The 18,407-nt window shown below is 42.1% G+C and overlaps 1 protein-coding gene across 1 annotated transcript in view; it reads left to right on the forward strand.

The window, feature by feature from the left end:
- LOC132396483 (ankyrin repeat domain-containing protein 31-like) overlaps window positions 1-18,407 on the forward strand; it is a 137,956-nt gene that overhangs the window by 81,324 nt on the left and 38,225 nt on the right. The window contains 2 exon segments of the mRNA XM_059974024.1: window positions 9,262-11,074; window positions 13,254-13,436. Coding sequence (XP_059830007.1) covers window positions 9,262-11,074; window positions 13,254-13,436 — 1,996 coding nt within the window.

Raw genomic sequence — 18,407 nt, forward strand, 5'->3', positions numbered from 1 at the left:
TATAAGGTGTTGCTCCTCCAACCTGAGTTTGGCCTCATTATGGCAGTAGAGGAGGCCATGTATGGACATATCCAAATGGGAATGTGAAGCAGAGTTGAAGTGGGTGGCAACCAGGAGATCCTGTCTGTTGTAGCGGACGGAGTGGAGGTGCTCGACGAAGCGGTCCCCCAGTCTGTGTCAGGTCACGCTGATGTAGAGGAGGCCGCACCGGGAGCACCAGATGCAATAGGTTACCCCAATAGACTCACAAGTGAAGTGTAGCCTCACCTGGAAGGACTGTTTGGGGCCCTGAATGGTGGTAAGAGAGGAGGTGTAGGGACAGGTGAAGCACTTATGCTTGCAGGGATAAGTATCAGGTGGGAAATCTGTGGGGAGGGACGTATGGACCAGGCAGTCATGGAGGGAATGATACCTGCGAAAAGTTGAGAGGGGTAGAGAGGGAAAGATGTGCTTAGTGGTGGGGTCCTGTCGAAGGTGGCAGAAGTTGCGGAGGATAATATGCTGGATCCAGAGATCCATATTTGCCTCTTCGTGGGTTATGTGGAACAGTCTTTGCTCCAAATCTATACTGGTACTGCTCCCCAACTTTTCCTTCGCTACATTAACGACTGCATTGGTGCTGCTTCCTGCACCCATGCTGAGCTCGTCAATTTCACTGACTTTGCCTCTAACTTTCACTCAGCCCTCAAATTCATTTGGTCCATCTTGGACACTTCTCTCCCCTTTCTCTATCTTTCAGTCTCCATCTCTGGAGACAGACTGTCTACTGAAATCTTCTATAAACCCACTGACTCTCATAACTACCTCGACTATACCTCTTCTCACCCTGCCAAATGTAAAAATGCTATTCCCTATTCCCAGTTCCTCCATCTCCGCCGCATCTGCTCCCAGGATGAGGCTTTCCATTCCAGGACATCTCAAATGTCCTCTTTCTTTAAGAATCGTGGTTTCCCTTCTGCCGTCATCAACGATGCCCTCACCTGCAACTCCTCCATTTCCTGCACTTTGGCCCTCACCCCATCCTCCCGTCACCACAACAGGAACCATGTTCCCCTTGTCCTCACCTACCACCCCACCAGCCTCCAGATCCAGCATATTATCCTCCGCAACCTTCAACAGGACCCCACCAGTAAGCACATCTTTCCCTCTCTACCCCTTGGCCTCCTCTACATCGGCAAGACCTGACGCAGATTGGGGGACCTCTTCTTCGAGCACCTCCGCTCCGTCCGCCACAACAGACAGGATCTCCCGGTTGCCATTCACTTCAACTCTGCTTCACGTTTCCATTTGTGGCCTCCTCTACTGCCATGATGAGGCCAAACTCAGGTTGCAGGAGCAACACCTCTTATACCGTCTGGGTAGTCTCCTGCCCCTTGGTATGAACGTCGAATTCTCCAGCTTCTGGTAATTCCCTCCCTCTCCCTTCCCCCATCCCACTTTCACTCTGCCTCCTCTTCTAGCTGCCTATCACCTCCCTCATGATTCTGCCTTCTTCTACTACCCATAGTATTTTCCCTACATTCCTTCAAAATTTACTGCCTATCCCCTCCCTGCTTCCCCTCCCCCACCCTTTGATCTTTCCTCTGATTGGTTTTTCACCTGGCACCTTTTTTATAGGGCCCTGCCCCCTCCTTCTTCAGTCCTGATAAAGGGTCTCGGCCCGAAATGTTGACTGCTCGTTTCAATGGATGCTGCCCGACCTGCTGAGTTTCTCCAGCTTGTTTGTACGTGTTGATTTGACCACAGCATCTGCAGTTGTCTTTGTGTTAACTATCTATTTGAGTAATCCACTCCTGCTTTCATTTCCTACATTCCTATGTTCCCTTCTGTTTTGAGTCAGCAGAATGAATCAGCTTTTGTACAGCTAGTTCCAGTGAATCCACCATACCATCTGTTCAAGGCAGCTAAAACAATAAGTATATTCTTAATAACTTTAAGCTTCAGTCAACATCATGACATATGGTTTTTAAGTAAATTGTTTAGAAAGTATGGACTACTCAGCACTTCAAGTGTCTTCCACTATTTAATACAATTGCACCTGTTCCTATTGAAAAGTTCTGCATTCCTGTATGTTTGCAGTTGATTTTTGCCCTTCTGACATATTATGACTAACTACCTACCGCTGCCTTGAGATCATTCGGGCTCTTGCTTCCACTGCTGTTTGAGAAAAAGAACTCCAAATATCCCAGGCTCTGCAAAAGAAAAAATTGCCTTGCTATGTGTGATCTTTTATTTTTAAAAGAATTTCTTTTAAGTTCTAGATCCCCCCTCAAAAGGAAATATCCTCTCCATATACACTATGTCAGTATTTTATATGTTTCAATTATTTTTTTTCGACTTTGTAAACTTTTTTTTGAATGTTTTCTTTGAACTCCTTCCATTCCTTTAAAGAAGGAGACCTGAATGACAACCTGTTATTCTGTTAGCTTTCCTAATTACTTCCTGCACTGATATACGAGCATTTTGTGAATCATGTGTCAGGATACCCAGATTCCTCTCCATCTTGGAGCTCTGCAACCTCTCACCATTTAGAAAAATATTATATCTTTTCAGTTTTATTTCATAATGGATAACTACATTTTCCCACATTGTAGTCCTGTTGCCAGAATTTTGTCTATTCATTTAATCTATCTTTGTAGTCTTCATGTACAGGGCTTTATGAAAAGTAATTAGGCCCCACAATTTTTTTTCACCTTTTACTGTTTCATTTTCTAAATGTAGAATACAGTCGGCCCTCCTTATCCGCGATTTCCGCATCTGCAAATTCAACCAACTGCAAATGGCGAAAACCCGGAAGTGCTCTTCCAGCACTTGTTGTTCGAGCATGTACAGACTTTTTTTTCTTGTCATTATTCCCTTAACAATGCAGTATAACAACTATTTTACATAGCATTTACATTGTATTAGGTATTATAAGTAATCTAGAGATGATTTAAAGTATACGGGAGGATGTGCGTGGGTTATCGTGGATCAGGATAGTTAGATAGATAGATACTTTATTCATCCCCAAGGGGAAATTCAACATTTTTCCAGTGTCCCATGCACTTATTGTAGCAAAACTAATTATATACAGTATTTAACTCAGTATAAATATGATATGCATCTAAAATCACCCTCCCAAAAAGCATTAATAAATAGCTTTTAAAAAGTTCTTAAATAGTTTACTAAAGTGCATTGAGTGGTAACTTAAGCTCAGTCCTAACCCCGGCACTTTAACATGTCTTGCCCCTTGTAGTTGAATTGTAGAGCCGAATGGCGTTGGGGAATAATGATCTCTTCATCCTGTCTGAGGAACATTGCATTGACAGCAACCTGCAGCTGAAGCTGCTTCTCTGTCTCTGGATGGTGCTGTGCAGAGGATGTTCAGTTTTCCATGATTGACCGTAGCCTACTCAGCGCCCTCCGCTCTGCCACCGATGCCATACTCTCCAGTTCTGTGCCCACGACAGAGCCCGCCTTCCTTATCAGCTTATTAAGACGTGAGGCGTCCCTCTTCTTAATGCTGCCTCCCCAGCACGCCACCATAAAGAAGAGGGCGCTCTCCACAACTGACCGATAGAACATCTTCAGCATCTCACTACAAACATTGAATGACGTCAGCCTTCTGAGGAAGTACAGTCGACTCTGTGCTTTCCTGCACAGGGCATCTGTGTTGGCAGTCCAGAAAAAATCAGAATAAAAAAAAAATCAAAAAAATCAGAAGTTCTCTTACTAAGTAAGTCGGAACAGCTACATCTGGTATTATTAAGCGTCAGTTAGTCAAACGTTTGTCTTAGTATATAGTATATATTTTACCTTTCTATGCATATAAAACACTTAAGAACATATGTTCCAGCACTGCGCTTGGGAACCGTTCCCGAGTGTGAGCCAGCGACAGACCGCTTTTGAGTGCGCTCTCCATCTGTGGCAGGTTGATGTGGAGGATCAAAAGCTCAAAACCACAAAACCCAATAATTAAACCACTGCGTTGCTTAGTAATAATTGTAGCTTTCATCGGGGCAGGGCCTTTCTCACTTTATCCTTTAAAACTGTTCCAATCGTTGACCAACTGTAGCCTAACGCTTTTCCAATGACCGATGAAAGTCAATGACTCTTCATTGACTTTTCCAATGAAGAGGAAAAGTTTCACCTCTTTCCGAACGCTTTATTATTTACACTTTATTTTCAATCATGATCATGATTATTTTCGTGAACAGAAACACTATGCGTTCAGAGCTCTGGCGCTGAGTCCTAATATCCACCGCACTGAGACTGGTTAAATAAGGTCTGTGGTTCCGCTGGGTCCTAAGATCCACCACATTGAGACAGGTTAAATAAGGGACTTGAGCATCTGTGAATTTTGGTATCCGCGAGGGGCCCTGGAACCAATCCCTCGTAGATACGGAGGACCAACTGTATAGTTAAGTAGGAATTTTTGAGCTAATCTACAAAACATTGTACATCTTGTCAAATCAAAAGAAAAATTTCAAAACCTGTCAATAATTTTCTTAAAATTAAAAACCAAAATTTTTAATTTTTAATTTCATCCCTTTGTATTCCTACACTAACTTTCTTCAGGTGCATATTACCTCACCAACTCACTTAATTTGTTCATTTGGAAAATTGGAGGATCACCTATTTCAATTTATTCATAAGAATAAATACCCATCCTCTGTAAGGTGCAACAATATGGTAGATTTTCAACAGACTATACCAAAGTGAAGACCAAAAAGCATTCAAGACAAGTTAGGCAACTTGTTAGGGAGAAGCACAAATCTGGGGAAGAGTACAAAACCATTTGAAAGGCACTGAACATACCTCAGAGCTCAGTGCAGTCTATTATGAAAAAGTGGAACAAATATGAAACCTCAGCCACACTGCATGGTCAAACAGCTCCTCTAAACTTAGTCACCAGAGAAGAATGTCATTTGTAAGAGAAGCTACTGAGACACCGTCAGTCACTCTGAGTGAGCTGCAGAAGTCAGTGGCTACAACTAGAGATGAAGTATGTATTTATGGAAGAGTGGCAAAGAAGAAGCCTTTTGCTTTAAAAAAAAGCATATCCTTGCCTGAAAAGACTTTGAAAAGCGTCACTTAGAAGATACAGTAAAGATGTGGAAGAAGGTCTTCTATCAGATGAGACTAAAGTGGAACCTTTTGGCCTCAGCACTGAGCAATACATGTGCATACATCAGCCAGCTAACCTCATCCCTACTGTAAAGTATGGTGGAGGTAACATCATGCTATGGTGACGCCTTTCATCTGCAGGAATTGGAAATCTGATCAGGATAGATAGGAAGATGGATGCTGCTAAATACAGAGAGATCCTGGATATAAACATGTTTGCCTGTGCCAAAAAGCTTAGTGGGGAGGAAGTTCATCTTTCAGCAGGGCAACATCCCAAAGCACACTGCCAGAACAACCACGGAGTGGCTTCAAATGAAGAAAATTGATGCCCTTGGAAGGCCCAGTCAGAGTCCTGACCCCAACCCAATCGAACATCTCTGGCAAGATCTCAAGATTGCTGTCCAGCACTACTCCACAACTAACCTGGCACAGCTTGAGCAATTTTGAATGAAGGAATAGGCCAGGGGTCAGCAACCTTTACCACTGAAAGAGCCATTTGGACCCGTCTCCCACAGAAAAGAAAACACTGGGAGCCACAAAACCCGTTTGACATTTAAAATGAAATAACACTGCATACAACGTTTTTTTTTGCCTTTATGCTATGTATAAACAAACTATAATGTGTTGCATTTATGAAATTGATGAACTCCTGCAGAGAAAACTAAATTACATTTCTGCATGCAACAAAAACATTTTGAACTCCGAAAAAAAGACGTTGGGTTGAAGTTTACTTTTAAGTAAAATAATCAATGTCTATTTGAGTCCTTCTTGTATTTATGAAAAACGCCGAACTTAAATTGTCCGCCAGCAGCAAACCAAAAATAACGTCAGCCAGCTGTCAACCTGAAAAATAAAAGGACTATTTCACTGAACAATGAAATATTCATTGATAATATATGTAAAATAATAGGCAATTAAAATATTTATCATACTTGGTTAATGGGATTTCTGCTCCTGGACCTCAGCGCACAGCGTCTGCACATCAGGGCTGTATGACGTCACCTTCATCTTTACACAGGATCGCAAGCTGTCATCTGTGAGGCGTGCGCGATGTTTGTTTATAATAAAGTTCATGTTGGAGAACACCTGCTCACACACATATGTGGATCCAAAGATCGACAGGACTCCAAGCACATACTTTTTAATGTTTACATAAATGTCGGGGATAGCATTCCATGTTTCGAACACAAGTTTGTCTGGTTTAGGGAGGTTTTCAATATCACTCCATTTGTGATTCTGAGCAAGAACGGCCTTCTGACGGGCAACATCTTCAAGGTCTGCTGTCAAGCATCTAAACTTGGACACCCATATGTCTTTGTCGGCTATGTCGGCCAGTTCCACCTCAAGATCAGGTTGACTCACACCTGCCAATGCAGTTGTATTCAGTAGGGATGGATCGATGTTTAGGGGAGTGACCGGGAAGGATAATCTGTTTTTTACCTCTCTGAACTCACAGAAGCGTTTCCCAAATGATGTTTGCATTGCGATGATTGCAGAATGTAAATACTCCGAATTTATCATGTTGTGACCTTGTTTGAACTCTCTCAAATTGGGGAAGTGAGACAATGTGCTTTTCTGTAAATCTCTGGCAGGCACTGTCAACTTGCGCTGGAATGCCAAAACATCCTCCAACATGTGCAGGGCTGTGCGTCCTTTCCCCTGAAGAGCTGTGTTCAGCGTGTTCAGGTGCGCTATCATGTCTACCATGAAGTGTTGCTTTTGCAGGCATTCTGGCTGTTCCAGCTCAGGAAAGGTGAGACCTTTGCTGCCCAGGAAGGTTTTCACTTCTTCCAGACACGCGACAAAGCGTTTCAGCACCTCCCCTCTGGACAGCCACCGGACTTTGTTGTGCAGCAGGAGATCAGAATATGCGCTTTCCAGCTCGTCCAGTAACAAACAGAACTGACGGTGATTTAAACATTTTGCCATTATTTTATTGACAATCTGAATGACAACATCCATTACTTCTGTGCATTCCGGAGGAAATGTTTGAGTGCACAGTGCCTCTTGGTGCAAGATGCAGTGAAAAGTCAGCAGCTTTCTGTCCAGCGACTTCTGCAGTAAAGCCACAAATCCCTTGTGCACTCCTGTCATACTTGGTGCCCCATCAGTAGCTACTGACACCAGGTGGGTGGTCTTTATTACTTTGGTTCTTAAACAATTCAAGACAGCCTCACAGATGTCCTCCCCCCGTGTTTGGCCTTTTAGAGGTATCAACTCGATCATTTCTTCCTGTGGCCCGGCAGAGTTTACATACCGGCAGAACAGCGCTATATGTTCAATATCACCTTTGTCTTTAGACTCATTACAGGCAATCGAGTAGGCCACAGCTGAATTGATGTCTTTAATTTACTGTCTTCTGATGTCTTCTGCCATTTTTATGGTTCTGTCTTTGCAGAGAAGGGCATATCCCTGATTTTCTGCACAATTTCAATCTTGTTTTTAAAGTCCGTGAATAGATGTTCTGAAATCTTAATGAAAGATTCTTTTATATATTCACCATCTGTAAACTGCTTCCCGTGCCTGACTATTTCCTGAGTGGCAACAAAACTAGCATATGTCGTTGATTTTCCAGACATCATCCAGATCTTGAAATGATTTTTGCTCAGATCAACCTTCCGCATCAGTTCCGAAACGGCATTTTTTCTCTCATCTCCATCCGGATATTTTTGAGCAAAGGCTGCGTGTTTATTCTGGAAATGTCTTGCGACTTTTGACTTTTTGTTGTTTGCTAGTTTCTCATTGCATATTAAGCATACCGGTAAACCAGTCTCGTCAGCAGTGAAAGCAAATGAATCTGCCCACGTATCATTAAACGTTCTGTTTTCTTCAGTCACTTTTCTTTTTTTAGAATTCTCCATAGTTAGCCTACCTTGGATCGAAAAATTAAAGAAATCAAGCACTGGCGGGTGTCAGGCAATGGCCGTGGTGACGTATATTAATAGTGACAAAAAACACGTTTTATTTAGATTGTACAAGATCACCATAATCTTCAAATTTAGAATTACATTTCAAAAACTAACAAACTAACATAAAATACATTTTAATTAAATACTCATCATTTATTTTCCAAAGCCATAGGGAGCCGCAGCACAGAGATGAAAGAGCCGCGGGTTGCTGACCCCTGGAATAGGCAAATCTTGCTCCATTACATTGTGTAAAGCTCAAAGAGACTTGTCCAAAAAGACAAGTGGGTATGAGAGGTAGTTCAACTAAGTACTGAGCAAAGGGGATGAATACATTTGAACTACTGACATTACAGTTCTTGAATTTTTTGTTTTTCATGCTTTACAATTTTCTCTGCTTTTTGGGTTCTGCTGTGAAAAAGGAGCATGTAATTCAAAAATAATTCTCAGTTAAAGTGATTATAATGAGGTGCTGTATCCTTTTCTATATTTCAGTATGACATAGTAAGAAGTCATTCTGTTCTATTGAGTCAATTCTGATTTACATAACAATCCCACTTACAACTAATTGTGTCCTGTAACCTATACTCCAATCCACTTTCCCAAGATTGTACCATCCAGATGTGCACAAGGTACAATTTACAGTGGTTACTCAACCAAGCTCTTATAATTTACTTTCCTACCAATTTTTTCTTCAATGACAAATTTAGCAACCAAAGCTTGGATGATTTATATAAATGTTAAAAATTGAGGCCCTAATGCCCACACCATCACTAAAATTACAGAAGACATGCCATTACTGGCACTTAATAATCTGCAAACTGTTGCTCAGTTTTGGTTTTTTGCAGGACCCCTGCCCCAGGTCCATTCACCATATTGTGGTGGAGACTAAAGGTCTTCTCAGTGTTATGGGTCATAGGTACTGCCTATCAAAGGCTGAAGAGAAGAATTGAGATATCAGTAGAGATGGTGGAGGCACACAGCTGAAATTTGAAACATTTACTTTATTAGGTACTAGTATAGAAGACAAGTTGAGGGCAGTGTAGATCCTCTTGAGGATAAACACCTTTTTTTGAAACTGAACTTAGCATAACTTTATGAAAGCTAGAGAATTACATTATAATCTTGATTTTAAATGGGCCAGGATAGATGAAGAAACCATTTAAATTGCAAGATACTGCCCTGTTTTTTAGTTTCACCATTGCTTAGGATTAGCTATGGTTACTTACTGATTTGTATATAACTCTAGGTTTGCAGGAATTCTACTATGAGCAGCCGGAATCCTGATACAGTGCCATCTCTTAAAAGAAAAACAGAAAGCACGCTTCAAGTAAAAAACAATGTTCAGCCCAACAAAAAGAATCAAGGCCCAGGGACTTCCTGCAATATGAATCAAAATAAAACAAAGCAGCATGATGTGGAGCAGCCTTTGGGAAGACCTGTAACTCGTTACATGGTGAAATTGCAGAACCAGTTTGCTACTTATTCTGAACAGAAAATCACACAATCTAATAATTTAGAAATTCAGACTAAATCTACCTCTGTATCTGTAAATGAAGTTGAGATGAAACTCACCAGTTATAATGAACATGTAGCTACTGGTAGTACATCTGAAGCTCAAACGTCGCTGAGGCGTTCTGCAAGGATCAGAAATTCAACTGGATTTGAAGTCCAAGCAGAGGAAAATTCAACTACATCCAAACAACCCAGTATTGAAAATTCATCCAAACAATCCAATAGAGAAAATTCACAGCAACATCCATTAGTACTTAAACCCTGTGGTGCTGTGAACAAAAATAAAAGTATTGCTGATCTCAAGTGGCGTGAAAGCAATACAACTCACACAGGAAGTCAAGTAACTTTTCCAGAAGTTGAATTGACTGATACATTTTACACCATAAACATGTTAAAAGATGTAAGTAACAAATCTAATACCACTAATGCAAGTGGAAGATTACTCACAAAAGAATTGCTGAGTGCACGCAACACTGATGAACAACCTGCACAATTGATAAAATATTCAAAAGTTCAGGTCAGCAAAGAAATTCTGAGTAAAGTTACCCCTTGTAATTTAAATATGGAAATATCTCAGAAAAATGAATATGAAAGAGCAGGAGGACACTGTATTCATGAAAGCATTACCAACAATACAACATCCCTAAAAAAGAGGAGCTCTCACTTGCCTGACCAAGATGACTCCACAAAAATCAATAAATTTATTGAGTACATTCCAATCACTACGGCTGAACTCACCGTAATGGATGATACATTACCAAAAGTTGAAATTAAGCAGCACGAGCATACTAAGAACAAGACTCTAGAAGACAATCCTGATAGTAATATGATACTTCCTGATGTTTCAGAATTTAGATGTAATATCCCTATGATTTATGAACATGAATCTGGACAGGATCTACTTGAACCTGTAACCTCAGAACACATTTCTTTACAGCAAAAAATCAACTCCACAACTTCCCATTATGAAAGAGTTGATAATTTAATCACAGAATATAAAACCTGTAATAATGTCACCACAACTCCAGACCACAGTGAAGCTGTAATATTAGAGTTCATAAGCCAGGAAGAACATTCTAGAGATTTGATGACAACAAATGATCAATATAACAATAAGCCATCTACTTGTGATATGGTCTCAGACTGCAAGTTTAATGCTGCAACTGCAGTGTTACATTTAGAGTACCAAACCGATGAATCTAATGCCAATTTGTCTGAACTCTGTACCAGTAATTTAAATGATGCAAAGCATTTGGCCAGGGCAACTAACATGGCAACAGCTGAAGAAGTAAATGCAAATGAAGGTGGAGAAAATATCAATAATACATTTGCAAAATACCAATTCAGAGAACCAGCACAAGAGACAAATAAAAGTGGACCTGAGTATGTATTAGCCGAGACAGATAGCAGTGATGACAAAAGAAATAATGCATTGCACCATTCAGATAGAACAAGCAATGTACACACTCCAGAAGTAAGTACACGCGCAAAAAATAAAAACAAGGGAAGAAAGAGATCCTGCAAGCTGTGCACCACAGAATCTTCAGGTATTCACTAAAGAAATAAAACCAGTTGCTTTAGATTTTGAAGTTACTGTTTAATTTCACACTAAACTTATGCTTTCCCAAATTGTAATATGCAGGAAACCTCCCCTACTTGCTCTCAATGATCCTTCACTAATTAGAGTTTATCCTGGTTAAATGTCACTTTCAGCCTGTCCCACTTGATTGTCACAAACCTGATGTCCTCAAGTACAACTTTGGACAATCATCTCAGCAGATGGGCGAAATCCTATCAACTTCACAATTCTTCATTCTGAAAAAATGTGTAAAATCTAGCCTCAATTTGTTTATTTCTATTTCTCACCTCCCATTTGTATCTCACTGAACACCAAGGTTCATTCTGATTCTTATATTTTTGCTTCCCTAAAGATTGTTTTCATTAATCCAAATTTTCTTTTCACTTCTTAAAACATGCCTGAATTTTGAGTTAATATTTCAGATAGACTACCCTTTTCTTACCTCCTTAGTTTGATCTATTATTGTTTTAGCTCCTTGGTTGAACAAATTAGCCCCATTCCCTTAAAAAAAAGGGAGCAGTATGGTAACATAGTGGTTAGCACAGCACAGTACAGTTCAGGTGACATAGGTTTAATTCCCATTATTGCCTGTAAGGAGTTTATGCTACATTCACCCGAGTCCACTTAGGTTTCCTCTGGTGCTCTAGTTCCCTCCCACAGTCCAAAGATTACCAGTTGGTAGGTTAATTGGTCATTGGAAATTGTCCTGTGATTAGGATAATATTAAATCGGGGGTTGTTGGCCGTTGTGCTCAAAGGGCCAGAAGGGCCTACTCCTCGTATCTCAACAAAATAAAAATGATCTATGTAGGCCGAGCAAAATTAAATTCTAACTCAAGAATATACAAGTGCACTCACCCCATCTTCTCACTGCCATAGTGATAGAGTTCCTCTTGTCCTTGCCTACCACCCCATCAGGCTCTGCATCTAACATATTCTCTGCAACTTCTGCCATCTCCAAAGGGATCCCATCACCAAACATATATTTACCCCCCCCCTTCTCTGCAGGGATCACTCCCATTGTGGTTCCCTTGTCTATTCATCCTTCCCCTCTAATCTCCCAGCACTTATCCCTGCAAGTGGGCAAAGTGCTACACTTGCCCATTCACCATTTCCCTCACCTCCATTCAGGGCCATAAATATTCCTTTCAGACAAGGTGACACTTCACCTGCAAATCTGCTTGGGTCGTCTCTTGTGTCTAGTGCTCCTGATGCAGTCTCCTCTACATTGGTGAGTCCTGTCATAAATTGTGGGACTGCTTTGTCGAGCACCTCTGCTCCAACCACCAAAAGCAGAACTTCCCGGAGGCCAAACGTTTTAAGTCCTATTCCCATTCCTTTTCTGACATATTGATCCTTGGCCACCTCTTGTGCCATGATGAGTACACCCTCATGGTGGAGGGGCAACACCTCAAATTCCACCTGGGTATATTCCAACTTGATGGTGTGAATATTAATTTCCCCTCTCCTCTTCTTCTGTTCTACACTCTTAACTCTTTTCACCTATATACTATCCCCGTTATATGCGTCTTCATACAATGCGTTTTCACAGTTGTGCGTTGAACCTATTTCTACCAACTTCTTAAATGCGTCCAAAACTCTCAGTTATGCATGCATGTCTGGTAGAGTCTGTGAGGCTGTTGGGCAAGCAGTATTGTGTGGGACGACATGCACCACTTTCCCGCCAAAACAAGCCACGCGCGCACGCCTCAGTCTCACTCAGTATTTACAACCTTCCTATGGGTCCCTTCCTCCTTTCCTTTCTCTTAATGGTCCATTCTCTTCTATCAGATTCCTTCCACTTCAGCCCTTTAACTTTTCTATCCACCTGGCTTCAGTTTTAACCTTACAGTTATCCTACCTTCCCCTCACCCTGCCTTTTTATTCCGGTGTCTTCCTCCTTTGCTTCCAGTTCTGAGGAAGGGTCTTGGCCCAAAACATTGACTGTTTATTCATTTCCATAGATGCTTCCTGTCTTGCTGAATTCCTCCAGCATTTTGTGTGTGTAGCTTTGCATTTCCTGTATCTGCAGAATTTCTTATTTTTGTGATATACAACTGCAGTAGAAATTTCTTCTTCAGGATAAAACTTGTGATTATGGGAAGAAATTTTAAAGTTATGACAAGTGTTATTTTTTCATTGAAACAGGTGTATCAGTGCCTGGCATTGTCATGCCAAAATCTTGTTTGACAACTCCAAAATTACATGCTTTAAACAAGAGAAATGGTAAAGGAGAGACTCGTCTACACCATGCTGTAATAAAGAGAGACATATCTTCAGTAAGATCTCTAATTGCAGCTGGAATTGATGTAAACATGAAAGACAATGCAGGTTTGTACATTTGAAAGCAACATGTTTTATTCACAAAAGTACAGCACAGAAACAGGCCCTTCAGCCAGTCCAGTCTGTGCCTGTACCATCAATGTACCTATTCAGGTTTCTCTTAAATGTTGAAATTGATCTCACATGCATCACTTGACCTGGCAGTTTGTTCCACTCTCACACGACCCTCAGAGTGAAGAAGTTTTTCCTGGTGTTCCCCTTAAACTTTTCACCTTTCATCCTTAAGCCATGACCTTTGGTTGCAGTCCCACCTAACCTCGGTGGAAAAAGCATACCTGCATTTACCCTCTCTATACCCCTCATAATTTTGTAAACCTCTATCAAATCTCCTCTCAATCTTCTACATTCCAGGTGCTAACCTGTTTGATCTTTCATAGCACAATACAGACCCATTGGCCCACAATGTTGTGCCGAACATGTACTTACTTCAGAAATTACCCATAGCCCTCTATTTTTCTAAGCTCCATGTACCTATCCAGGAATCACTTAAAAGACCCTATCGTATCTGCCTCCACCACCGTCTCTGGTAGACCATTCTACACACTCACCACTCTCTATGTAAAAGACATCTCTCTATACCTATTTCCAAGCACCTTAAAACAATGCCCTCTCATGTTAGCCATTTCAGCCCTGGGAAAAAGCCTCTGACTATATACACGGATCAATACCTCTCATCATCTTATACACCTCTATCAGGTCACCTCTCATCCTCCGTCGCTCCAAGGAGAAAAAACCAAGTTCACTCAACCTATTCTCCTAAGGCATGCTCCCCAATCCTGACAACAACCTTGTAAATCTCCTCTGCACCCTTTCTATAGTTTCCACATCCTACCTGTAGTGAGGTGACCAGAACTGAGCACTGTACTCCAAATGGGGTCTGTCCAGGGTTCTATACAGCTATAACATTAACTCTTGATTCTTGAACTCAATCCCATGATTGACGAAGGCCAATGCACCACCTGCTTTCTTAACCACACAATCAACCTGCACAGAAACTTTGAGTGTCCTGTGGTCTCAGACCCCAAGATCCCTCTGATCCTCCACACTGCCAAGAGTCTTACCATTAATACTATATTTTGCCATCATAATTGACCTACCAAAATGAATCACCTCACACTTATCTGAGTTGAACTCCATCTGCCACTTCTCAACACAGTTTTACATCCTATTGATGTCCTGCTGTAACCTCTGACAGCCTTCCACACTATCCACAACACTCCCAACCTTTGTATCATCAGCAAATTTACTAACCCATCCCTCCACTTCCTCATCCAGGTCATTTATAAAAATCACAAAGAGAAGGGGTCCAGAACAGATCCCTGAGACACACCACTGGTCACTGACTTCCATGCAGAATATGACCCATCTACAACTGCTCTTTGCCTTCTCTGGGCAAGAAAATTCTGGATCCACAAAGCAAGATCCCCTTGGATCCCACGCCTTCTTACTTTCTCAACAAGCCTTGCATGGGGTACCTTATCAATATCCACAAAAAATTCAATCAGGCTCGTAAGGCACGATCTGCCTTTGATAAAGCCATGCTGACTATTCCTAATCATATTATGCCTCTCCCAGTGTTCATAAATCCTGCCTCTCAGGATCTTCTCCATCAATTTACCAACCATGAGGTAAGACTCACTGGTTTATAATTTCCTGGGCTACCTCTACACCCTTTCTTGAACAAGGGAACAACATCTGCAACCCTCCAATCCTTCAGAGCCTCTCCCGTCACCATTGATGATGCAAAAATTATAGCCAGAAGCTCAGCAATCTCCTCCCTCACTTCCCACAGTAGCCTGCAGTATATCTCTTCCAGTCCCAGTGACCTATCCAACTTGATGCTTTCCAAAAGCTCCAGGACATCCTCTGTCATAATGCCTATATGTTCAAGCTTTTCAGTCCACTGTAATTCATCCCTGCAATTGCAATGGTTCTTTTCCATAGTGAATACTGAAGCAAAGTATTCATTAAGTACCTCTGCTATCTCCTGTGGTTCCATCCACACTTTTCCACTGATATACCTGATTGGTCCTATCTCCTCATGTCTTATCCTCTCGCCCTTCACATATTTGTAGAATGCCTTGGGGTTTTCCTTACTCCTGCTTGCCAAGGCCTTCTCGTGGCCCCTTCTGGCTCTCCTAATTTCATTCTTAAGCTCCTTCCTGCTAGCCTTATAATTTTTTAGATCTCTATCATTACCTAATTTTTTGAACCTTTTGTAAGCTTTTCTTAACTAGATTTTCAACAGCCTTTGTACACCATGGTTCCCTTTCCCTGTTTCCCTGTCTCACACCTCCTGAACATTTGCCACATTTCTACTGTAAAACTGTTCCCAATTTACACTTCCAAGTTCCTGCCTGATAGTTTCAAATTTCCCGAGTCTAATTAAACATTTTCCTTACTTGTCTGTTCCTATTCCTCTCCAATGCTATGGTAAAGGAGATAGAATCAAGATCTATCATGACCCACTGTAGAATAAAAAACTATTGCAGTTGACATTGATCAAAAACATACATCGTCATTCTACGTCTTTGGTACCTTTGTCATTTTAAACAGGATCTTTATTTCTATTCTTGAAAGATTCCCTTTCCTTACATAACTCATAAGCTTAAAAGATGGCTTCTCATAGTAGAAGATGGCGGAGGTGGAGGAATTGTGAGAAGGGGATAGCATTTTTGCAAGAGACAGGGTGGGAAGAGGAATAGTCCAGGTAGCTGTGAGAGTCTGTAGGCTTATAGTAGATATCAGTAGATAAGCTGTCTCCAGAGATACAGACAGAAAGATCAAGAAAGGGGAGGGAGGTGTCGGAAATGGACCAGGTAAACTTGAGGACGGTGAAAGTTGGAGGCAATGTTAATGAAGTCAACAAGCTCAACATGCGTGCAGTAGGCAGTGCCAATGCAGTTGTTGATGTAGCGAAGGAAAAGAGGGGGACGGATACCTGTATAGGCTTGGAACATGGACTGTTCCACAAAGCCAACAAAAAGGCAGGCATAACTGGGACCCTTGTGGGTGCCCATGGCTACACCTTTGGTTTGGAGGAAGTGGGAGGAGCCAAAGGAGAAATTATTGAGAGTAAGAACTAATTCCGCTAGACAGAGGAGAGTGGTGGTAGAGGGGAATTGGTTAGGTCTGGAATCAAAAAAGAAGCAGAGAGCTTTGAGACCTTCCTGGTGGAGCGTGGAGGTATATAGGTACTGGACGTCCATGGTGAAAATAAGGCGGAGGGGGCCAGGGAACTTAAAATCATTGAAAAAATTCAAAGCGAGAGAAGTATCATGAACATAAGTGAGAAGGGATTGAACACGGGGGGATAAAACAGTGTCAAGGTATGCAGAAATGAGCTTGGTGTGGCAGGAGCAAGCTGAGACAATGGGTCTATGGGTCTAACTGGACAAGCAGGTTTGTGGATCTTGGGTAGGAGGTAGAAATGGGAAGTGTGGGATGTGGGAACTATGAGGCTGGTGGCAGTGGATGGGAGATCCCCAGAGCTGATAAGGTTGGTGGTATAGGAGACAGTGGCCTGGTGCTCCTTAGTGGGGTCATGATCAAGGGGTGTGGTGAACTACGTGTGCCTGTCTGGACACGCCCCCTGCTGACTGCTCCTGTGGCTCCTCCCACAGACCCCTGTATAAAGGCGATCAGAGCCTGGGCCCGGCCCCTCAGTCTCCAGGATGTAGTATGGTGGTCACTCACTGCTGGTTCCTTCTTCCAGTCAATAAAAGCCGATATCTCGCCTTTACGTCTCAGAGTGAGTTATTGATGGTGCATCAAGGGGTAAGTAAGAGGAGGTATCAGAGAGTTGTCGCTGTGCCTCGGCCAGGTAGAGGTCAGTACGCCAGATAACAACAGCTCCCCCCTTATCAGCGGGTCTTATGTTGTGTTCCACCAGCATTTTGAAGTGGACAAGTAATCTGCTTTCAGAAGTCCACAGCCACCAGCACTCGAATGCAATTGCGTTGAGTGATACCATTTCAAAAAGCAATAAATATTGTCAGAAAATCCCCACATTTCAGCTAGGCTTTGGATTTTCTGCCTGCATTTGGCAGTCAAAGGCCATAAAAGAACAGATGATGCCATTGACTGTCTGCTGACAATGAAAGAACTGGATGCAGAGCTGACCCTCGAGGAGCTCAGCAAGGTCATTGGCAGCTTGGCCTCAAGGAAGGCACCAGGCAACGATGGGATTCTCCTAGACCCGATCAAGTACTGCCTGACTACCCTACTGCACCCACAGCATGAAGTCCTCTCTCAATGCTGGCAGGAAGGAACTGCATCAACAGGGTATGAGGAATGCCAAGATCATTGCCCCTAAAAAACAAAGGTGAGAAAGCAACTGTAGGTGCATTTCACTCTTTAGTGTTGTCGGCAAAGTCTTCGTGGTCCACCTACAGAGGTTGGCTGAACGTGTCTAGGCAGAGTCACAGAGTAGTACCCAAGCTGGAAGGTCAATTGTGGACATGATTTTCTGTCTCTGCCAACTCCAGGAGAAGTGCACAGAACAAAAGAAGCCTGTCTACATTGCATTCATTGATCTCACCATGGCACCCTGAAATAACACCAAGTCAGGCGAGGAAAAATTCCTGAAGACTGTAAAAAGACAAGTGGGCCTATTAGAAAGAAATGCTGCAGCTCCAGCAGAGCTGAGATCACTTACAGATGTGACCTTTGCAACAGAGATTCCTTCTTCTACATTGGTCCCAACAGCCACAGATAGTGCTTCACCAACAATGTATACAGCTCGGATGCAACATCTATGATTGACCTCGACCAGTGGAGAACCACTGATATCAGATGCCCGCAGGTCCTGTACAAATTAGATTTCCTCTGTTAAATGCAACAGTGTCTTATGCCAAAAGGTAAAGGTTAGCATAAGCCTGAATAACTACCATGATCAAATCCTGTGTAATTCAGAGTGTTTGTCCTGTTGCAGGCTCCCTTGTAAATATAACATACAAA

This window comes from Hypanus sabinus, chromosome 7 (assembly GCF_030144855.1).
Source record: "Hypanus sabinus isolate sHypSab1 chromosome 7, sHypSab1.hap1, whole genome shotgun sequence".
Taxonomy (NCBI): Eukaryota; Metazoa; Chordata; class Chondrichthyes; order Myliobatiformes; family Dasyatidae; genus Hypanus; species Hypanus sabinus.